This window comes from Serinus canaria, chromosome 1 (genome assembly GCF_022539315.1).
Source record: "Serinus canaria isolate serCan28SL12 chromosome 1, serCan2020, whole genome shotgun sequence".
NCBI lineage: Eukaryota > Metazoa > Chordata > Aves > Passeriformes > Fringillidae > Serinus > Serinus canaria.
This window is the reverse complement of record NC_066313.1, coordinates 27,372,802-27,396,605: the sequence shown is the minus strand read 5'-3', so window position 1 is coordinate 27,396,605 and position 23,804 is coordinate 27,372,802. Positions and strand designations below refer to the sequence as shown.

The window sequence follows — 23,804 nt, the reverse complement described above, 5'->3', positions numbered from 1 at the left end:
CATTCAATTGTTCCTCATACAGCAGCTATTCCATAATCTGACCATCCACTAAAAGTCTCCCAGTTCTACTGTATTATTTTTGAGACTTGGGGAAAGAGAAAACAAACATTACTCAGATGTACTTGCACATTGTATTTAATTAGGTATTATTATCCTACTTCTTAATCATAATTGTAAATAAATGCTAAAGAGGTCATTATGATCATTCTGTGTAACCCCAAGATCTTATTCTTACATGTTGAGAGCTTACATAGTTGAACAGTTCTTGTGTATGCAAAGCTAGAATGTCTGTTCCTCCTTAATCACTTCAGTTTTATTGTGACTTTTCATCTGTAATTTTATTGCTCAATCATCCTGTTAAAGCCCTGTACAATTCTTCAGTCAGTCTGTTTTTATTCCTCTGAATAGCTTACTAGCACCCTGTGAGCCCTTATGCAGACCAGAGAGGTATTTGATATTAATTCTGCTTGGCATCGAGTTTGTTATCAACCGTAGGGGACGTGGTACTGAGGGCAGGCTGCTTTTAGTTCCAATTCCATACAGAAATAGGGCATGTTGGAAACCTCATTTCCATTAGTTTCTAGTCCATAATGCTCCAGGCTCAAAGGGCAAAAGAGCTGCAGGTTCACCTAAGCTTTCCAGGAATGGGAAAGGCAAAAGCAGGACTTAACACATGGCAGCTATGCAAAAAGGGTAGTGGTAGAAGAAACAGCGTGGTGTAGGAACTTTCTTCCAGAGATGCATGGAAATCTTAATCTTGGGAAGATGAAGCCAGGGCTAGGCAAAGTTCTCTTGCCTACACGTGTTTTAGTGCTGCATGTGAGCATGTACATTTTGGCTGACATGATCTATTGACGGCCACTCGAACAGCTTTGTTCTTAAATGCTGCTTCCCTCACCTGCAGTGAACTCGCTCAGGGCATGACTCTGAGCACTTAACTGCATGAAGACATGAGTGTTTTCCATCAGTTTACCTTTCACACTGCTCAGACAGACATATCAGAGCTGGTGCAAGGAAGGGAATACGACCATCCTTTCTTCATGGCACTCAGTTTTGAGACAGCTGTAACAGTTCAGGCCAAGGCTGAAAAGTCTTGAATCTCTGTGTGTCCTCTCTTCTTTAACCCAGCTGTATTTCAAAAGCAGTACCAACTACTCTTATGCCATGACTCTAGAAAATATCTTTTTTTTTCCCTTATAACTACCTCATACCAAAAGATAAAAGACTAGACTTGACACTTTGTCTGGAAATGTGGAACAAGGGAGACTAAGAAGGTCAGGGCCTGACGCATCACTGGCTTTTGATTAGGCAGGTGCACAGTGTGACAGGCAGCCTTTTCTGTGCAGAGCTCAGGTACAGCATCTTGCTCCACTAGTAGCCCCTCAATGCAAGCCTCAGAAAGAGTCAGAATACCTACAAGGAGTAGTCCTTCCCCATGGGACTTCTCACTCCCCATCAGTTCTATCCCTGAGCTGCCATATGTTACCTTTATTGTCTTTTCCTCTTCCATCGATGGGGGAAACCACTTGAATGCTATGTAGCAAATAAGTAGTGTAATAATAGTGTAGTGGATTAACAGAATATGCTAAGATACCTTTTCCAAATCCTTCCACAAAGTTTTTTCACTCTCAGAACCTCTAGTGGTTTCCGCTTCCAACCTGACTCTTTTTTATATGTGTAGGCTTCTCTCTCTTCTTTCCACTTTTTCAGATCAGTGTGTTTGGTCCTGTAGTAAATGGATCTTTTCTAAAGAGAATGAACAATCATCCTCTGATGATTTTTTTGCTAGTAAATATGGAGGACTGACACAACTGATTCCATAACAGTATTTCAGCTGAACCTGATACACCACGATTCAGCTTTCTAGCTGAAACCACTACTGACTTCACGGTGACCACAATGAGCTTGGAGCCAATACCCCCATGGAAACAGCAATGGTCAAAACATTAACTAGAATGGATCAAATGGAAAGCCACATTAAAACAAGGAAGCCTTTTAATCTGTTAAGAGAAGTGTTCAAAAAAGAGAAACATTTCCAGAAGACATGAAGGTTACTGAAGGATACCAGACTGGTATCTAAAGAGAACAGGTCCACACAAAAAGGCCTCAGTCCTTCTTTAGTCTGCTTCAGATCCTTCACATGAGTGCCATCCCCTGCCAGGATGCAGGTGATATGCTTATTATTGGGTTGGAGGGTGTACTAGGAATCCTTTAGGGAGGGCTGACCTCCTGCGTTCTCAGTGATACATGCCTCTTATTTCCAATGCACCTCTGTAAGAAAAATTCAAAGCTGGGTCCAGACCCTCCTGTGGACAGACCGTGGACTGCAGAGGAAGGAATCTTGATAAAAATGACGTTTCAGACGTGGTATCAGAACACAGCTATTGAAGATGTTAATGCACTGCTGAGCAGATCTGAATGTTCAGCAGCTGATTCAGGGCAGTGATCATGTTCCCCAGCACACAAGACTACAGGTCAAGGGAGGACAGGACTGTAATGATCAGTGTGACAAAACTCTGTATGAAATGGTATAGACAGACATGTCTGTTCATGGTCCTTCCACAAAAAACAGTTAGACTGGTGAAGATCTCCTGCAGGAAGACAATGGAGAACCCTCCTGCCCAGAGCAAGGAGATTACCTTGCCCCTGCAGAGACCTCACTGCCCTCCCATGGGACTTAATGATGCTATTTGTAGGAGTTTTATTTGGAGAGAGAGGGAAGGAGGGTAAGGAACCTGTCGGCTGGCAGTGGTGGAACCACTGGGGCCAGCTGTGCTTTCTACCAGCAAGTTCTGTAGCCAGAACTGTGGTCCCTGTGGTACAGGGAAGCATCACAGCCACACCCTCTGCATCCCTTTCCTCTTTGCTGAAGAGCAGGTTGAAAGCTGCCATGGCAAGGGTCAGCTGCATCTTCTTCCCAGAGCAATGAGTCTTCAGCACATGGCATAACTTGTCTGTCAGCATGATGGGTCTGAGGAGCCTGCAGACTTGTGTGAGCTCGTGGTCCTCATGGTGCCCAAAAACCAGTGGTCTGGGGCATTTCTGTCCTTCTCCTCCCAAGTAAATGCCCCCAGCCCAGCCAGTGCACCTGCCAGAGAGCAACAACTCTCTTCCTGATGCAAGAAAACCCAGGAGAGTGAGTGGAATTTGAAACATTTCACAAAGTCCATATCTTTTTTTTTTTTTTTTTTTTTTTGTTTTTTTTTTTTTTTTTTTTTTTGGTTACTGACTCATTCCTTTCAAAATACACTATAACTATAACGTGGAATAGAATCTGGCTCTGATATAGACAAGAAAAAATGTATATACACCCCTGACCTAGGGCAGTGCTTGAACAAGATATCACAAGTATTCTTAGGCATTGCTGCTGTTTCTGAGCACCTAATAATGCAAGAGCAGGACTGTGAGCAATGGTCTTGAACAAACACAAAATCCAAAAATCTGTAATTTCTCCTGAACAGTCCCAGTTTAGCAGCTTGTAGAATTAATTTCAGCTCCCAACATAAGTGAAAGTAGGAATAGTTTCCACTATTTATTCTCACCACATTCTTCTACATTGCCCCATTATCTCTCCACCACTCCTGACCTTGGTCAATAGTTTCCAGTGTCAACCTATAGCCCCTTCCTGGACTCCTGTTCCAGGTTTAATATTTTTAGATGTCATGGACATTAAATGCCAGCCCTGGGACACAATGCCGCTTATGGGGAATGTCCTGCAATTTCTTCTGCTGATTTATCTTGTCCTGGGCTTAATATACTGAGCTACCTATCTCTTTGGCACTTGGAGATTGTATCCCCTCATGGCCCTGGTGTACTTCTTGCACCATTTCCCCCCTTGTGGCAATCTAAATTGGCTCTTGTTAATTTAGCAGCAGCTCTAGTTTATAAGGCTTGACAGAGAATAGTCTTTTTGCAGCCTTCATGCCAAAGAGTGGCCCAGTACTTCAACCTCGATGCACATGCTTGATGCAGTTCTTCTTCCCTTCCACCAGCACCTTCCTGCAAGTCAAAGCAAGGAGCTAGAAGACAGAAGAGAGAGGGAGTCCAGTGAATGTCATGCTGACTCTCACAAGCATCCCTGTATCAGCAGCCAGTGATAACAGCAAAGGTTATTGCTGCAGGGGAATTTCTTTGCCCTCCTTTGGGATGGATTTGTTATTCAGGCTGCCAAGAGAAATATTATCTTTCCTCTGTTTACCTTAGTCTTTATCTCATATTACCACCAGGGATTGTTTCATGGAAAATAGACAAGACCCCTGCTGTGCTGGAGGGTTAGGTGTTTTTGTATGGGTATCTGCATTTAGATGGGGAAGGAAAAGGAAAACAGAAAGCTTATTCAAAACTTTGCAGTATTTACAACTGTCCTAGTAAATAGGTATATTTAAAAAATCTTCAATGGTAGTGATAACACATCTGTGCTACAACCCTTCTATTGACATCCTGTATCTCAGTTGTCTGAGATGAGACAGAACAAGCCAGAGCTGCCAACTTGTACTTAGCAACCATGGCACATGCAAGCAGTTCATAGCATTTGCTCTAACCATGTCAAGAGTCTGAAATGTAAGCAAGAGCCAAGTGTTACTGAGAAAAGTTTTATGGTGGATGAGGGCTCTGTTGCAATCAGAAAAGACAATCCCTTTTCTCATTTCTAGGTGTGTTCCTGATCCCTTCTTTACTGACATTCACATGGCCAAGCATCAGCAGGAATGGAGAGCTGAACTGGCTGAAAATTAATTTTTTCCTTCCATCAAGCTTCTTGATCACTAGTTCCAGTACATAAAAAAATTAGGACTGTCCTTTTCAACAAGGCTGCTCTTCAAGTGGCTTAAACTGGGCAATGTGATCAGTCAGAGATCTACTGATCAGATTCAGGCATTTGAAAGTGGAACATATATCAGGAAAAAGAAATTATTTTTCTTTCATACCTTTAATCCTAGCCATGTCCTCCTGCAGGTACTCTGTCCATACTCATGGTTTCTTCTTCTTGAGCAACCTCAGCTCATGCACACCACAAATATGTCCTTGAAACTTTCCTAAAACTCTTCCCTTCACAAACCAGTTTCTCCTCCTAAACCTTTCAACTATGGCCACAGGTCTTCATAGTTGGCCACATTTTACATAAGAATCATCATTCTCCAGTTGAAATTAGCCAAATCCAGTTCAAACCCAAGAGCCTGTGTCAGGCCAGCTCTGCACAGTTCTTCACTTCTTTCTTTTCCCCCTCGTGGTGTTGGTCAGGCTGTGTGTCATGCCATGACTGACAGATTTAAAGGGCAATCATTCATTTTACCTATGCAACAAGCAATGCACAGGGAGAAGGGGAAGAAAGGCACAAGCTACAAATTCTCTGTGCTGGAATAATAACAAATTTACTAGCTTACAGATATCCTTAATAAGTTTTGATCATTAGAGACAAGTCTGTATTTCTTAGATATTCCTTGGTCCTTTCTGCTAAAAACATCTTCAAGCTGACTACATCAGAGGATGTAGCCACCTTGAAGATTTTGAAGTAGTTTGTGATGCAAAAATTATTCTCCTAGAAAATAGGAAATCCACTGAATCTGCTTCAATCAGTTAACTTGGTGTTTGCTAGTCCTCACTGTACTTTAGCTGCTTTTGGATGCACAATCCAGTCAGAAAAAGTTTTCTCCTTCTCAACAGTCTAATATTGCTTTTTCGTAATTACTTTTTTCCTTCTTTTGGTACTTGCATGCACACTGTGCCTATTTGATTTGTTCTTTGTTAGGTTTATCCTAAGACAAGACATTCACTTTTCTACCCCACCAGTAATACACCTCTTCATTTGGAAAGCCTTTTGTCAGATTAAAAGAAGAAATTATTTAATAGAAGCTACAGGGTGCTGCAGGGTAGAGAATCACCAAGGGAATTGAGGGCTGCAATTTTAGAAGGGGGCAGCTGTAAGAGAGGAGGCATCCAAGCAGTGGAGATATGGAAACAATCTCCTAGGCAATAGAGTGTAAGCACAAAATTTTAGCAGCTCAGAAGGTCATCAACTTAATTGCAACCAAGGTCATAGTGGGTGAGGGAGAGTTGTGTGTAGACTATATATTTATTTCTGTGCTTTCTAACTTCCATGCTTGAATTTTTCTCTATTTATAATAATCAAATAATCTTATTTTTATTCTGCTAAAGGCTGTTCTGTTTTGAGTTTTGAAGCCTGATGGTGTTTACCTGAGAGCTCACCAGGACAGTCAGATTCATTTTAAAGTTCTGAAGGAGTTTGGATCCATTTATAAAACCAAATTTTGCCGTCTCCTCTTTCATCTGATTTTCTGTCTTGCTCTTATTGCTGGGTTTAAGTCTCCCTGCTGGTTATATTTGCTCACAGTTCCAACCTGTGGCCACATTGTGATGTAGACAACCTCAAGTTAACAAGTTATTTACCTTAGATGGTGTCATCAACATGGACATGGTGCTCTGTGCAGACTGTCACAGTCAGGTTGTTTCTGGAACTGGGACATAACCCTGCCCCTTTAAAGCTCTTTTTCTTTTTTTGCCAAGTCATGGCATATCATATTGTCATATCATGTCATCCTGCCCTATCCCGATCTGTTCAAGTTTCCTTTCAAATTCCTCTATTCCAACATCTACTTCAATGGCTCCTTCATGTCCTTGTGTTCCTGTAAGTATTTATCTGATGCCAGTTGTGAGATTTTTTTTCCCCATTCTGCCTCTTTCTTCTTGAGTTATCAAAAGCTGATGATTCTCAAAATCTGCCCTGTTTCTGTCAATTCTGCTCTACTCAGTCTAGTATTAGTCAGTACATGTCCACTTGAATATCATCATATTATCTTGTTATTTCTCCATGATGAAAGCCCTTAAACTTTCTGATCTTTTTCTTTTCAGTTTTTGCTGTGAACTCAACCCTTCTTTCAAGTGTCCTCTGAGAGTTCTCTGCCATTGTCTCTCCATATCCAGCCTGGCTTACTATGTGCCCCTGCACGGCTTAAATTTCTATCTTTTGCTGCTGTTCAACCTCGGTCCATGATCTATTTCTTTCTTTTACTATAAAAGCTGTCTTTTCTTCCAGTCTCCCTCCCTCATCCTAGCCCTTTTCACAGCATTCTTTCTTTCCCAAAGCTCTAATTGCCTCCTGTAGCTCTTTGAAGCCTCCATGGTTATCTTGTCTAATAAAATGTCCTAGTCCAGAGCTTTGCTCTCATCTAGAAGCCATTGCCTTTTCTGACATCTACTGAAGTCTTTTTCCTGCTTTTTCACACTTTTTTGCTCCATCTAAAGGTATTGCTTGAAGCAAAATGTGCTTGCTGTATCTTCCTGTCCAGATTCTCTTCCCCTGATGCCCTCCGGTGTTTTGTCTCTTATTGCTTCTGTGTTTCTCTCTTAGAGACTGTGTTAGTGTTAAGTAGTCATCCTTCTGTCACCTTTCTCCTCTTCCTCCTTTAAAACTCCCTTCTTCATCTTTATAGTTTCTTTTGTCCTATAGACTATCTTTTCTATTATCTTCTTTACAGACTTGTGGACCTCTTGGGCCGGGCTTTCTCAAGCACAGAATATTATTTTTTCTTGGTTCTTAAATGACTGTTTCACTAATCTGCATGCAAGGTTCTGCCTCAGCAAATTCCACTCCTGTCAGTCTGGGGTGGCAGAGGGCTCTGCATCACCATCTGCTATAATGTCTGTGTGTGCAGGGTTGAAAAAATAGATGTGGTGCTTCACTCCAGAGGAGACTGCAGTCTGCTGGTGGGCTGCAAGGCTTGTCTACAGTGAGGCCATGAAATGGTCTGGATCTTTCAGGAGGAACCTGCTACAGCACAAGCCAAAAAAAGCTCTAGCATAAACAGAAGCCTCAGAAGTTGGTATGATGTCTGATAATTGTGTGGGAAGGGCATAGGGAGCGTTAAGATTGTCACTGCTGATAAATAGCACTTGGATTATTTCAGGTTATAAATCTCCTGGGACCAGACCATGGGAGAAGTGTGAGTCTTCAGTCATCCTTACCCCCCACTCTCCACCGGCCTCTCAGAGCTTTAGCTATAAAGGCAGTAGGATGGGAAGTCTAGGAATTGTATTACTGCATCTTGAAAAGCATTCAGGAAAAATAAATAAATGCAGAGAAAGGCAGACCTGAGAAAAAACTGAGGAGAGGAGGGAGAAAAACAGAAGCCTGACTGGACAAGAGATCCATCTTGGTTGACAGTTCTTCCAGCTTCTATTCTTTTCTTTATTGTCATTTAATACTCTAATTTGGACTGTAGCTGTATTTTCATCTATCACAAGCATGTTTTCTTGAAACACACTAGGGCCTGTAAAATGCAAAGGGAAAAAAAAAAGGTATATGAGCAGGTCATGTTACTTTCCTCTTGCATGCCATGGGGAGGTCTAGAAACTTTTGTGAGCCTTTTCAAGAGGCTTAGGTGCACCTGAGGAGTCAAGCCATGTGTACAGGTCATCTGTGTTTGTGGGTAGTGCAAGATGGTTATGACACCTTCCTCTTATTTTTACGTCTTCCTCCAACTCTGTCCTAATCTCCTGAGTGTGCTGGTAACCTCTGAAGCAACAGCAGTACTCCATTGCTGAGTTCTGGTGGAAGTGCAGAGCAAGGCCTAGGAAATAGAAAGGAAGACAGAGAGAAAATAAAGAAAATTGTTAAAGAAGAGCTGTGGCAGGAGATTGCAGGAAGAATGATAGGGGAGATTTGACAGCAGTTGCTGGGCAGCAGCAGTGCAGAAAAGCAGATTTTTTCAGGGTGTTCTCTGTATTCTTTGTTTATGTTTGTATCTGCAGATCTGAAAACATGGAAAAGATGATGAGTAAAGCTGGAGCTTTACTTTTCATTAGGTCAGCTGTGCCAGATGGAAAAAGTGGACAAACTGTTGGGTCTACAATTCTTCTGAGAGTAAAATAGAAGTAAATTGAAATCTCAGAGCAAATACAAGTTGAGAGTAGCTGCTTTGAATTTAGCTAAGGTAGTGTTGGTGAGGCTGGAGGCTGTGACAGAGATTATTGGTACCTTGTGAAATAGCAAGGATTGTTAATAATTTCCAGAGAGCTGACAAAGCACTTTCACCTCCAAGGGGAAATAGGTTGATTTATAAGTTCAGTAGCATGGCAAGACTAGTGTTCAGGACACAGGAAATATTGTGACATAAATCCAGAATTTCTACAGATGGCATATATTTCGTCAAGCACTGAAATGATGAATGTCAGTTCTCAGTTGTTTCCTTGTAAGACAATATCTGGGTACAGAGACTAGATGCAGAGATGCTGTTTGATGAGAAGTGGGAATTAGTTGAGTATGAGGTTCTTAGCTACAGATGAGCTGGGTCTTCCCTAGTGCATAGGTGCCCCCATGCACACAGTGATTGCTCAGGATCAGCTGTGTAGTTGCAGCACTGCCATGCACTGGCTGAGGTGTGTCACACTGTGGGAAGCACGAGTGGGAGCTCAGGGGGATTGTAGGACGTCTTCCTAGTGAGGATAGTAGAGGTTTCTTCTTCAAGTAGCATCTCGAGTCATTTGGTTGGCCTTGGGGTCCTTCATGCTTTTATTGATGAGGTGAGTGAGGCTGGGGCCAGTTTGGAAGCTGAGAGGAAGAGTTCTTGGAAAAAGCCTTCCAGGGTAGAATTGTCCTATTTTGAGCTATTATTATATCATTGTTTCCCATGGAAATTCCACAACAGTATCATGCAATACAGGCAGTACAGTTTGATTAGCTGGCAGTAGAGGATTCATTTTTATACTGCAGCAATTTCTAATGTGCCATTCTTGTGCCTCTTGAAAAACAAGAGCCAGAAGAGTGCCCTTTCAGCTAAAGGTTCTCATTAGTTCTCTGCAGTGACTCTGATGGGTGTTCTCCTCCAGTAGATATAATAGTGGCTGAAGATCTGCTGCTGTATTACAGCTTTGATGTTTGCTGGGCTCTACTGTGTTCAGTTTTTAGGCTTCCTATACATTATGTACCTTATATTTTAGACTTTTTAAAATATTTTATACACTATATAGTTTGTGCTATGCATCATTTTTTATATAAGCCATAATGACAATGGCCTTCCAAAAGCATCTCAGTAGGTTGGGAGCAATTAATTCCTTTCTGATGGTAACCTGTAAGGGCAACCAAATGTTTTTCTCTGATTTCCTAAACACAGTCACCTAGAAACTCTTTAAGGTGATTCATTTCAAGTTTTGTCCTGCCTATGGGACGCAGCCTTTCTCCAGAAGATAGTGCTTGTTGACAGTACTGGTGAGAATGAAACAGGAGAGCCTGTAAATTCTGGGGCAGCACTAGTATTGCTTTTGTAAATATTCAGTGCTTGCCTGGCCTGATACCAGTTGTAGGTCGTACACACTAACCTTATCCACGTGGATATTACTGCTAATGGATATCCGTATCTTAGCAGGAACATGGAGAAGGTGGCTTGTGCAAGAAATTGTCTTTCTCATGGAGACTTTCTTTCTACCTTACTCTTGAGGGCCATGCAGACTTAAAAAAAAAAAGCAAAAGAAGAAATGTTTTACAGGAGTCTGCAAAATGAAATCATGAGACCACTGTTCTGGGCCCAAAAAAGGGTGTTTTGCCCTTCTCTCTACCCCATCCTGCCTGCAAATCTCTTACTCAGCATGAGTAGCTTGGCATGTGAGGCCTTTTTTTTCCTCGTATACAGTTTCTGGGACCTTGAACTCTCTGCTCCTCCCTAATTAATAGCCCTCAGAAGAAATATGGTTCCAGGCAGCACACTGACAGTACTGGGAGGTGTCTCTAGGCCAAGCTGCTTTAACATGCTTCTCATTCCTGTTGCTGGCTGGTAGCTCACTGGTGTTGGCTGAGCTTGTTTCTTCTCTCCCTGGCTGAGAAACAAGTGGCAGAGTGGAGAGGAGAAGCTGTTGAATGCTCTAGTCTGTGGAAAAGTGAGCATCGAGAAGAATTAAATTTCTGCATACACCTATAATTGAATACTCACAGAGCAGTTTGGTGACGTGCTTTGAAGTGCAAAGTATTCCCCATAGGAACACCTGGGAAGGCTGAGATGAGACTGTAATGTTCAGCAGTTTGCAGGGATGCCTGACTTCTCCATTGGGGCTTGCTGCTGTGAACCGTATGCTTAGAAAAATTGTCTTGGGACACTGAGGGAACACCCATCTCGTTCCATCTCACCATAGCTGCTGGCTTTTTTATGATTGCTGCTCAGTCTTTAGGGCACCTGGTGTCTGGGGAGAAAATGAGAAAGGCCTCTGACCTTTGTTCTCATTGCCAACAGAGTGCGTGGGATGCGGAGCTGTGAAAGAAGAGATATCCTGGATAATAATTTCTGCTTTCTCCTCTCTGCTTTCTGCCTGTGCGCTCGTAGCTGTCACACCACCTCCTTCCCCCTGCCCCCTCCCTCTCCTTCAGGAGTTCCCCTCTTGCTCACACCTGATATTCAATCCCAGCAGCGCTGTTCCCTTCTGCTGCACCCGGGAATCATGTGGCAGAGGAAGGTTGCTATAAATATAGCTGAACCCTTTGGGCAGGAAGGGAAGAAAGTGAGAGAGGCACAAGGAGGAGGAGGGGCAGAGAGAAAGAGAGTGCAGGAGCAGGACAAGTTGGAGTGGTCTGAGGAGAGAGAGAAAGGAAGGATCAGCAGAGAATGCGGAGGCCGTGCTCTCTGCCACAACACGAGGTGCTTCTAGGTAAGGCCCAGAGCAGCAGCTCAGTCACAGAGCAGCGTGAGGAGGAGCGGAGAGCTCAGGGAGCAAGATGCAGGAGGCCAGCTGGAAGCCAGCTTTGTGGGGGGGCGCACCGCAGTACGACTATGTCTGCTTTGAGAAGCGCACCCGCCACGGGATTCCCCTGGAGGCGGGACACGAGGCCGGGCCCGTCGGGGACGACCTGCGCTCCCCGGAGAGCTCCCTCAGCTACCCACAGGTAGGGCTGGACACCGGGATGGTTTGTGGCAGCACAGCTCTCCCTGGGGCTCCCAGAGCACACATCCCTGTCCATCCCCAGTGCCAGCAGCTCTCCCCTTCGCTTGCTGACTCCAGGCCGGCCTTTGACGTTCATGGCTGTGCTTGCACCAAGGATCCCACCAGCAATTCAAATCAGAGGTCATTGTCACCTGCCACGGATGCAGCGAGACCTGGAATGGGCAAGCTGGGATGGGGAAAATTAACCAGAGCATTAAAGTGTTTGTAAAGGCAAAGAGAAGCTGCAGCTGCCTTCAGACTGTGTAGTGACCTTGAGTAAAGCACAGGAGTGAGTAAAACCAAAGAGAGCAGTGATGTATGTATAGGGGTATCTGTACAGCTGTGTGGATGAAGTAAAGCTCTCTTGTGACTTTTCTCTGACCATAAAGCCCTTCATGGTCACAGATCCATGCATGTAGATTGGTATTTTTGATAACTCTTAGTGGAACTGTAAGTGAAGGATTTTCTAACCCTTAAGCTTGACCTGACTCTCACTCTGGTTCATAAAGGCACTGGTTCAGAAAAATGTCTGGGACATAGATGTACTCTGATTATGGCTTTTTATTCAGTATGCTCTCTATGTTCCTTACCTCTTCTTTTGGGACAGCCTCCTGCAAAGGGGAGGGTTTACAGCAGAGTCCTGGTGTCTTATTTCCTACCACTCAGTTCTGATTAAGCTGATCTAAGACAGCTTTGGTGCAATGAAGGATCCAGTCAAATTATGAGGAAGAGAGCATGTGAATGTGAAATTCATAAAGTGGATGTTTCTCCTTAAATGAATACAAATCCTCTTACATGGATGGCGAATGATTGGGGAATGAAGGAGATTGCAATAATTGTCTCCTAAAGACTTAGGTGATTCAATGATAGGAAAACAGGCCCATTTGCCACGAAGAAAATCTCTTCCAGTAGATAAGCATCCCAATGAGGATAGTTGTGTGTCACATTGCCAAAGATCAGAGAATCAGTTCCATGGCCATATTCAGGAATTTCTCTTCTGAAACTGCCTACAACATCTGAGATTTTGCATGTCTCCTCCACTGAAGTCTTCCAAAACCACCCCACTGGCTTATTTGAAGCAGCAGCCCAGATGGACAGAGGTCTGACTGGAGCAGTTTAGGCTTTATTTACACCAACACAAGACAGAGCTTTGGCTGCAGCAGCCACGCTAAGAGGGTGAGCAGGGGGGGTGGGAGGGGGTGGAGAGGTGCCTACCTGAGGCTGAGCTCCACTGGGGTGATGCCTGCCCCATGGGGAGCAGATGGGGCTGGAGAGCTGAGGTGGATGGAGGAAAGGCACCTTTGTGTGTGTGCCATGAACCAGGAGTGAGCTGGGGTGTGGGGAGCTGCCCAATGCAAACCCTTTCTCCAGTAATGGACATCCATGCCCAGGAACATCCCAGCTCACACAGATCCAGCAGATATGCCAGTCCCCCACACCTAAAACCATTCTTCAGTAGGCACAGATGACACAGTGAGGCAACGCCACCAGCTCTGTGCTCTTGCTCCCTGACACCAGAGTGTCTCTGTGCTCAGTTCCAGAGGCCTGATGGTCTGTGCATGCAGATAGATGATCTCACATACAAACAAGAAGGCCATCAAACCCATTCCCATGCATATCTTCAGGCAGAAACATCCCCAAGCAAGCACGCATTCGTGAAGGCAATTTGCAAAAATACAGCTGTCTGGTAAAAAAAACAGACAGCTGTATTTATGATTTACTGAAAAATATGTCCTAAAAAATATTTTATATAAGCAGTCATGTACACGTGTGCATGTACATTTATCATGGAACTTTGCATGCAAGCATATTCTGGCTAAGCCAGGTTTGCTGTGGATGTGTATATTTTGCTTGTCATTCATGCACATGCTAATAAATTATAAAGATGCACGTGTACTTTGTACAAACATGCACACTTATTATCATGAAATTAGCATGAAAAACATGTTACACATGTTTTCATACATTTCCACACAGAGTAAGCATTAAGATTTCCTTCCCCACTGTCATTTGAAAAAACATTTGACAGAGATTTTGATTTTGTTGAGCTCCTTTTTCTGCTAGCTGTTGCCTTCTCTTGTACATGTGATTTGGTTTAGTTTACACAGGCCCCAAAATAGTGAAATCTTGGTCCTTGGCCTTGGACCTTCAGATAATTGATACTCAGAAACCATATAGTGGTTAATAGATAATAACATAATAGTACTAGGATGATGATGATGATAATAATAATAATTTTTTAAAATTAATATAAGAGATAGTATATATATAACAGATTATGTAATATCCCTTGTTCAAAATATACATTATCCTACACTGTAGGATTTTGTATTGTTTTACTTCTGCATGAGAAAGCAGTTACAGCTGGTGAAGTATTTAAAAGCTGTGCTATTTGTGACTATAGAAAGGGTGCTCCTGGCAGGGAGCTCACTCAGCAATACACAGATGGGGGTAGTGGGAGGGACATGCACTAAGAAATCAGGCAATGCAGTAATACAGAATAACAGGCTCACAGAGAGAGGTAGGTGGGAGGGCCTTTGGAGCTCTCCAGCCCATGCCCGTACTCACAGCAGAGCTGACTCCAAAGGTAGGTCACATTGTCCAGAGCCTTTTCCAGGCATGTTCTGAGCATCTGCAACACTGAAGATTCCCCAGTCCCGCTGAGCACCTGCTCCTGTGCTGAACTACCCTCAAGTGGGGCTGGATGGGAACATGTGTTCCTTTGCAGGGGCTTTCCTTTCTTTCAAGCTGTGCTTTTTCCCTTTTTCCCATCTCTGTGCCCCTCTGAGATATCTTGCTCTGATGTTTCCATCCAACCTCTCTCTCCCTTTAGGTAGTGGCACTGCCATTAGATTTCCTCTTTGCCACCTTTTCTTCAGGAACAACTTATTTTGTTGCTGTTCCCTGTCCCTTACATGTGCCTCATTGGCTCTGTGTCTAAGCAGTGGACTGAGATGTTTTACACATTTAAGTTTATGTATGTGCTGCATTTGGGGAAGTTTCACCTTTGAGGTCAGACACGCTTCTCCTTGGTGATGCATCAGGAAAAAAAATCACCTAAGGAAGAGAATTTTAGGAATAGCAGAATGGCTACAAGGCAGAAGTGAGAGGGAAAGGAAGTACAGGCTAAGGCTGCCTCAGTGGCTGGGAGCAGCAAATCATAAACAGGATGCACTGGCAGAGCTGGGGAAAAGGATTTCAGGCCTGGAGTATTCTGTGGGGAAAGCATTGTTCAGTCTGAATGGCATGGGAAAGAGCTTGGACTTTGGACTGTGGGAGGAGGGCAGTTTTGTACAGGTGCTGACCCCTCAGAAAATAGTTCCCAGAAAAGTTTTGAGATTGTGATGTATTTTTTCCCCTGAGATTCTGTGCAGCTTTTCCTCTGTTACTCAAACAATGAAATTTCCCCAATTTTCGGAAAGACAAAAGATCTTTTGCATAGATAAATGCTTCATCTCTGAAAACAAACTTTGCCTTGTGCTTTCTTCCTGGATGGTTTGGTTGTGGTTTATTTTTTGTGGTTGTTTTGGTTTGTTTGTTTTCATTTGAATGGTTTTTTTGGGGGGAATGTATGTTTCTCCCATCTATCCTGAGTGGTATTTATACCTTCATCTGTTTTTGCACATTTTAGTGGTCTCCCTCAGCATTTAGCCAAGTAGGCATGATAGTACCTTTTCTGGTTCAACCCTTAGGTGGTAATTGAGAACTTACAAAATTGTCTTCATTTTTTCTGGTGCTCAGAAACCCTGTGTTCCTCATGTTAGAGAAGGAGCAACAGAAGAAGGAACAGTCAGACTCGTACTGTGTTATATTTTTGGTTTTACATCTTCTAGTGGGTGGATATTTCTTGCTTAACCCAATTTTGCTGTAAGGTCATCCTCTGATTTCTGGATTCTTTCTCTGTCCCACAGTTTCCTACCATTTTAGATACTTTCAGAATCCTGGAGAAGCAATGCACATGTGTGAAGCATTCTTTAAATGTGTTTAGACTACCTGGTTTGCCAGGACAGCAGTTTCTTTTTTATGTCTGTGGACAAATTCCTTTTTTTCCCATATCCCAAGTGCACCATTTTACAGCCAGGCAGAAGCAGTGAACTCAGATACCATATGAAGACTTTCAGCATCCATACTATTCTACTGTCATGCTGTTCCATCTGGCAGATGGAAGAGTCTAATTTGAATCTCATACTTGACATGGGTTTAAGTTGTATTTGACATAAACCCATCTCTCATGACCATTTAACAGCAATGAAACACTGGCTGAGATGATGTGAAGATGCATTTGTCTAAAATCTGCTAGTATTTGGCATTTCAGTCTGAAAGACACAGTAAGAGAAAAAATGAGCTGTTTGCTAGGCAGGATTGCATTCTGTATGTGGCAGTTACCCTGTAGATGAAATTCTTCAGCCTGATGTTTCACTGTTCTGTCTGTTCTAAGGGGGTCACAGCATGGCCATTATTCCTTGCAAAGACTCTGCTTTAATTTACTTAGAATGTGTTGGTAATCATGTGGTTAATAATTGCATTAAATTTGTATAGCATCCAATACAGTGATGAATGGAAGAATTCTTTCAGCTGTTCAGACAGGATCAATCTGTTTAAGAGGCAGGAGGTGAGCCATCTTTAGAACAGGATGATTTTTAAAAGCATATGTAGGGCTTCTGTGAAGAAAAAAAAAATCCACAAGGATTTCCATAAGGAGCTATGGCACATGGCTCAAGTACCTCTTGAGGAATTTGTACAAATAAATAAAATACTTAGGACCTTCAGTCATGTTTGTTATGTTGAAATACTAATTGGTAAAGCACTGAAACAGGTGCTCAGAGAAGGTGGTTAATTTCCACTCCTGTAGTTGTTTAGGAGTTGCCCAGATACGGTGCTGAGCAGCCTAATCTGGTTTACCTGGCTTTGGAGTTTGCAGGCTGTGGGCAGAGGCTTGGACTAGAAACCTTGAGAGCTGCCTTCCAGTGTAAATCTTTATGTGAGTCTCTGTATCTATTTAATCTCAAGGGAGCAGGAACATCTCTTTTGTTACACTGAAAGGGGGAAGCAGGAACTGTCAAATAGAAATGTCTCCTAAGTGTGTGGTAGTGCTTTATCTCTGTCATATGTCCTGTCATTCTCCAGCTTAAGTGTCTGATTTGGCTGATCAAAACATGGCTCATTCTCCTGCTGCCACTCAGAAAATCTGAGAGAAGCAGACCTTGTGCTGGGGAGGGAGCAAAGGGTCACTTTGTCACAGGTGGGAAGTGCATCAGGTGGTGACCTGGTCCGAAGTAAAGCCAAACCTGGTTCGCTGAAGGACATGCAAGGACAAGGAGCTTATTTTCTGCTTCTCAAATGCACACCTTCCCCACCTATTCTCTGAAACAGTGAGGTGGGATAGCTGCTCTTCAGAGAATCTGGTAAACAAGCATGGGGCACAGTCAGGGTTCTTCAGGCTCCCTTAAGATGTTGACAGGACAGCACAACTGCCCAGTTTAGTGTAGACCTGTGTAAGAAATGTCCTTGGTAAGCACGTGCAGCTGATTGTGAACTGCATAAAACCAACTGCTATTCAAGTTTAGTTTCTGAAGAAACAGAGTGGCTTAAGCAATTAGGAATTTCAGAGGAATTGGAGATGCAGGGGGACTTAAAATGCTGAGTTGGGTAAATAATGGTTGGAGGTGTGCAGCAGCCTGTGATATTTTTGAGATGATGCTGCTTCTTTTCCTCCACTAGCAGCACCAGTGGCTGTGTGCCCTGTTAAGCATTCCTTGGCAGCAGGAGGAACAGATGCAGGACATTCCTGCAGCCTGTTTGAGAGTGTAATGCGTCTCAAAACCTTCAGAGATGTTTTACAGTGCTGCTGAAATCTTTGAGACAGCCCTGAGGATGGCAGCCTCATGTGAACTACTTTGACCTTCTTTTGTACCTCCAGAAAGCCGTCTCTTATTGCTCAAATGCTGTCTCTTAGGGTTCAATCTCTCAGCCATTTTTCCCCTCAGGACATTAGACAATAACAAATATTCTGTGCTCATATCTTGTACTCCCAAAAAGGGGGTGAAAATGTTTTGGAGAGATTGGAAAGAAGAAACTAGAAAGAAAAAGAAGAAAAAAAATAAATGAGCTGCATCTGCCTGAGAGTTTCTGTGTCTCAGTCTCCCTGCTTGGTACATTTGGGTCTGTACCTCAGACTATTGGTAGATCTGCTTTGTCATCCTTAATGCTATTTGTGAAGGCACATTTGCCTTGCCTTTTCCTTGTGATCCCTCTTGTTTCCTGCTGCCCTAGCTGTATGGCCGATACACAGACCGGATAACAGATAACATTTCAGACAAGGAGGCAGCAACGCTACTGAAGAAACAGGCCCAAAGGAACAATGGAAGACCCCTGAAACGTGACAGTCAAGTACAGATCAAAGAAGAGCACTATTCCAAATGTCAAGGTAGGGACAATTCATGTTTCATTCCCTGTTACCAGATTTTGGGTAGGCCAGCAAGAGAAATGGGATTTAAGCAATTGTGACTGGGGAGAAGCAGACAGGGAAGGAAAAGGAATCTAATCTCATTGGGTTGAAAAACCTTTTCTATATGAGATTTCATCCTAGAAAAGATATGTTTGGAATAAAAAAAAACAGTCCCAAGTAAATAATTTTTTCCACAACAGAGCTCTGTAATGGGAGGAAAAGGACCTCCTCGTATCAGACTTTTGCTGCTAATGTACAAGATGTTAAATTCTACCCTGTGTGTCCTGTACACCACCCCCCTTTTTTTTTTTTAATGTTTTTTCAACTACATTAGATGTTTCAGAACTGTGTGAGAGAGGGATGGGTATCAGTCCTTCAACATGAAGCCCATGCTGCCTCCAAATAAATCCTTGTTTTAGTCAGTTCTCAGCAAAAGAGAGACAGACACAGCTTCATCTATGTTCACTCAGTTTTTCTGGTTCACTCTTCCCTCCACAGACTGTGCTAAACGCATCCAGAAATATGTTACCAAGAAGCTTGGAGAGGACTGGATTTTCTTGGTTCTGTTGGGTCTGGTCATGGCGTTGGTGAGCTGGGGAGTGGATTATGCCAGTGCAAAGACCGTACAGGGTGGGTCCCATTCAGGTGTTGCAAAAGCAGCCAGTACATTATAGGAATGTGTTACAAAGCCCAGTGACCCGTGTTGTTCCTCCTTTAGCATCGTTGTCCCATCCTCAAGCCTCGCTGCTTGGGAAGTTTGAAGTTCTGGCAATGTAGTAAAGGTTGGCTAGGGACAGGTTCTTTAAAGGGATGGCAGGGGAAATTTTGGAACTAAATGGGCAGAAACAAGAGATATGTCTGTGATGAGTCAAAGACAAACAATTACTTTGAATCCCTTTTCTTTCTGCTCCCTTAAATATGCAGGAGCACAGGGAAGTGTTACTGTGGCCTTTCCTGTTATACTGCTTCCCTTTCTCCCCAAGATTATTAAGAACATGGGTATTAAGAATATTAGGAATGAGGAAAGGGGCTCTTAGATGCCCTTCTGGCACTGTTTCTGCTTTTTACCTAGATTTTGTTCTTTCCAATTTTTACTTATACAGTGCCTGATTTTTTTTTTTTTTGCCATCTGTGCATACAGTGCCCTCTCCTTTTGCCCTTTTCACAAAGAACTCCTATTCCCTGTCTTATATCCCTTCCCTGCATTTTTCCTGTGATCTGTCTCCCTTTGCCAGCTACAAAAATTACAAGATCTTTCAGCCCCCACCTCAGTGTGCACATACAAGCACCCCACTCACTGCCACGTCCTGTTAACTGCACTGTTCCTTTGTCCTTATCCTCATGTCCCAGTCCCAACTGGCCCACACATACACCAACCTTTTCGTCTTGGCTGCTGCAATTCCTCAAAGCTCCCAGCATTCCTTCAGCCTGGTGTTCCTCCCTCCAGAGCTTCCCCATCTACTAGGTGTTTGTTATAATCTACTCTGAGAGTTCCTGTCCTTTATACACCCTGCAGCTGAGTCCTTTGGGGTTCTTTTTCCCCTGCCAAGTCTCAGCCTCTACTGAGCCTGTCTGGGGAGCCAGCTCAGGCAGGGAAGATGCAGAGGAGCCACAGTTCAGTTTGGATTCTCACCAGCTCATCTTGTACCTGGCTGAGCAACGGTACCACTGCTGTTCTAACAGCTGCTGGCACAGCTTCCATTCTGCTGCTCTAGAAGAGAAATCACAATCAGGGCTTTCAAACTAGTTTTTTATGAAGAAATGGTTGGTGGACCATTTTATTGTCCTTCAGAACCCACATAAGACCCTCAGACTGCCAAATGAAGACACTGCACAGTGATTTGTCCTCACAGCTGCATGTAACATGCCTCTTTTTATGCCACACTTGTGCACAGGTATTAATAGTGGCTTCTATCCATCCCTGAAGAATGCCTGCTTTATTGGGGAACCTGTACTCAAAACAGGGCTTGTCTTAGAAAAGGAGCATGAGGGTACCATTTCTGAAAGAGATTTAGCAAGTGTGTGATTCTCTGATGTCTACCTGCCTGTTTGGAGCAGCTGTGGGCACTGATGGGCTCTCTGTTTGTGTGTTGCAGCCTACAAGTGGATGTACGGAGCGCTGCACCCCAACGTCCCCCTGCAGTACGCCGTGTGGGTGGCCGTCCCACTAAGCCTGATTCTGTTTGCAGCCAGCTTCTGCCACTTTGTGTCTCCACAGGCTGTTGGTGAGGGCAGAAGGCAGGGCAAGATCTGTTTCTGTCTGTCTCGTTTTTCTTGTTCCATTTTCGTGTTCCGTTTTTCTTGTTCCGTTTGTTCATCCCCGGCTCTGCTGTTGTTTTCAGGGTCTGGGATCCCAGAGCTCAAGACCATTATGAGGGGAGTGGTCCTCAAGGAGTATCTCACTCTCAAAGCTTTTGTGGCCAAAGTTGTGGCCCTCACCGCTGGGCTTGGAAGTGGCATGCCTGTGGGGAAAGAGGTAAATATTGCTGATTCTGTGTGCAGTAGTAACCATGGTCTGGAAGGTGGGAATTGTTTGTGAAGGAAGAATCTATAAATGTTTTCTTACTTTCACCACCATCCCTCTTCTCAAAGCTCTGCTCTTTCCAGCAACACCTATCTTTCACTGGCCATTTTCCTTCCACTTTCAAAGACATGATACAGGAAACATCAAAGAACTCAAGTCAGGTAGTCTTTGTGAGGGGAAAAAAAATAAATTGAGATAGGAGAACTGAGGAAGATTGGAGAGTCAAAAGCAAAAATCCTTTGAGGAGCGGCTGACGGAAATGGGGTTGCTTAATCTGGGGGAAAGGAGCTTCATTGGAGACCTTCTCACTCTCTATAACTCCCTGACAGGAGGTTGTAGCCAGGTGGGAATCAGTCAGTTCTCCTAGGTAACGAGTGACAAGACAAGATGAAATGGCTTCAAGTTGCACCAGGCAAGGTTTAGATGGGATATTAGGAAAAAATTCTTCAATGAGATGGTGGTCAGGCATTGAAAAGGCCAGTGGTGGAATCAATATCCCTGGAAGAGTTCAAAAGCTGCCTAGCTGTGGCACCTGGGGACATGGTTTAGTGGTGAACACAGTGATGCTGCATTAAAGGTTTGATTCGATGATCTCAGAGGTCATTTCTAACCTAATGGTTCTATTACTGGCTGAGATGGCAGAGAAGTTATGAGGCCTTCAGTAGCTAAATGGTTGTCAGTAACCAGAGGGCAACCCTCTCTAATGTTCTCCTCCTCTTCTCTTGCAGGGTCCTTTTGTGCATATTGCCAGTATCTGTGCTGTGGTACTCAGCAAGTTCATGTCGATCTTCTGTGGGGTGTATGAGGTAAGGCACACATCAATGCACACAGTTCTTCCACAGGCTGAGCTCCTGAGACACCCAGCATAGTATGGGTAGGCCATGGAACACAGGGGAAACACATAGATTGATGTTTACTGTACTGCTTAGAGCAGTAAAATACAGGCTGAACAAAAGTAATGCGAGACCAGGCAAACAGTCCAAATAACTGTGCAGGACCACCAGTGTTGCCCAGAAATTACACAGAGACTGGTTAGGAGTATGTGTTTGACAAGTTTTCAATCTTGTGATTGATGCCTTTGCACTGTTGATCATTGACTGTATAAAAAAGTAGCTGCAGACAAAGATCAATTTGTCTTTAAGCCAAATTTATACAGCATTGCTAATTATAGACACTGACACCGTCTCTGTGCTTTTGCTATCGCCAAACAGCCTCTGCAGGCTGATCACCATATTGACTCGTTGTACAAAAAAAATCTATTAACTGCACATATAGATAAATGTAGGAACTCCTTTATGTGCAGGCTCTTAGCAGAAAGTGACTGTGTAATACAGCTAGAGGTGCTGTTCTCTGTGCACAAGGAGCAGATGTCACTGCTGGAGACCAGCTGACAGTACTAAAGACTGCACTAAAGTGTGTAGAGCCTGCTAGTTGTAATAGCAATGGCTGACTGTGCTGCTGGCTGTTGCTTTTTCATTGTTCTGGGTCCTAACCCCGTGGCTTTGCTCCCTCTAACCCCAGCATGCCCGTCTCTGGCTGCACTCCCTGTTCCAGAATGTGCATAGGCAGCTCGACCTCCTGGTGCCGGCTTGCGCAGTTGGAGTCGGATGTTGCTTCAAGGCTCCTCTTGGAGGCAAGTGTCTTCCTATATGTGACATTTAATGTACAGTTCCTTTGACCTCTTGCTGTTAGACTTCCTGCTCTCATGAAAGGTTCTGCACAGATACCTCTCCACTGCCTCAACACAAATTCTTTCTTTTCTCATGTAACTGGTGCAGTGAAAGGAAGGGAAAGTTACAGGAAAAGGGACACCTATTTAAGTGCTGATTTCTAAGGATGCAGCTTGTTCAGGCCCTGCCAGCCATTAACATTCTTCCACCTGAAGAGTACCAAGGGCTATCCAGAAAGTCAATAAGGATCAAGTAGGGAACAGAAGTAAAAAAAAGCCAACCTTGCAAGAGGCAACAGGCACAACTTGCAACGAGGGCAATTTTGACTCAGTTAAATGAAATTATGTTCTTTTCTCCCAAAGGTGGTCCAGCACTGGCATAGGTTTCAGAGTGTCCAGGGAAATTCCACCCTTAGAAATGTGCAAGACTCACCTGGACAAGAACCTGACCTAGCCTTGGAATTAACAGTACTAACACCTCTCTGAGTGCGGAGACAACTGCAGTGGTCCCTTCACAAGTTTCCATGATCCCACTTGGAGGAAAAATTTGGAAATTTATGTCTCGCCCATGCATTTGTACTACTCTTCTGATTCACTGAATTTCCTTAAACAGAGGCACATGGTACAGAGGCCTCTTCCTAAAGCAGTGGAAACATATCAATAAATAATTTGTCTTTCATTTCACTTCCCCCTCTTCCCATGTGCTGCCCTGAACCTCTTCACATGGTTATTGTGCCCTGAAGTGTAAGGAGTTTTTAAATGCTATGTTTTTTCTAAAATGTCTTTAGTTCTTCCATGCACTTCTTTCCTCTTAGTCTTCAAATGGATGACTGAGCTGACAAATGCAACATGGTCTTGCATCAGCAGTAATACTTTACTCTGGGTTGGCTATTAAATGATCTTTTCTGGTTGGCTATTAAATGGCTATTAAATGATCTTTACTCTGGTTGGCTATTAAAAAAAAAAATCAAGGAAGGAGCATAGTTTGTCAGCTACAGATGAGAAATTCTTCAGTTGATAACTTGAGAAAAGATGCCAGAAAGAAAATCAGGCTAAGCAAGACAGACACTGAGAACTGTGCATATGTGGGCAGTCCAGCGAGATGTAGACAGTCTGAGCTGAAGCCTGAGGCTTCAAGGCAAAATTTGTCAGTCTGCCAAAAGCCTTGAGAGAAAGCAGTTTCAGAACCAAGGGTCAGACCACAGTCAGGTGGAACCATTGGAAGTATACAGGAGAATGGT

The 23,804-nt window shown here is 43.6% G+C and overlaps 1 protein-coding gene across 1 annotated transcript in view; it reads left to right on the top strand.

Moving 5' to 3' along the window:
* CLCN1 (chloride voltage-gated channel 1) overlaps nt 1–23,804 on the top strand; it is a 59,204-nt gene that overhangs the window by 11,215 nt on the left and 24,185 nt on the right. Inside the window, exons 3-7 of the mRNA XM_050981591.1 lie at nt 18,196–18,349; nt 18,869–19,000; nt 20,467–20,846; nt 21,623–21,700; nt 22,449–22,527. Coding sequence (XP_050837548.1) covers nt 18,196–18,349; nt 18,869–19,000; nt 20,467–20,846; nt 21,623–21,700; nt 22,449–22,527 — 823 coding nt within the window. The remainder of the gene's footprint in view (nt 1–18,195; nt 18,350–18,868; nt 19,001–20,466; nt 20,847–21,622; nt 21,701–22,448; nt 22,528–23,804) is intronic.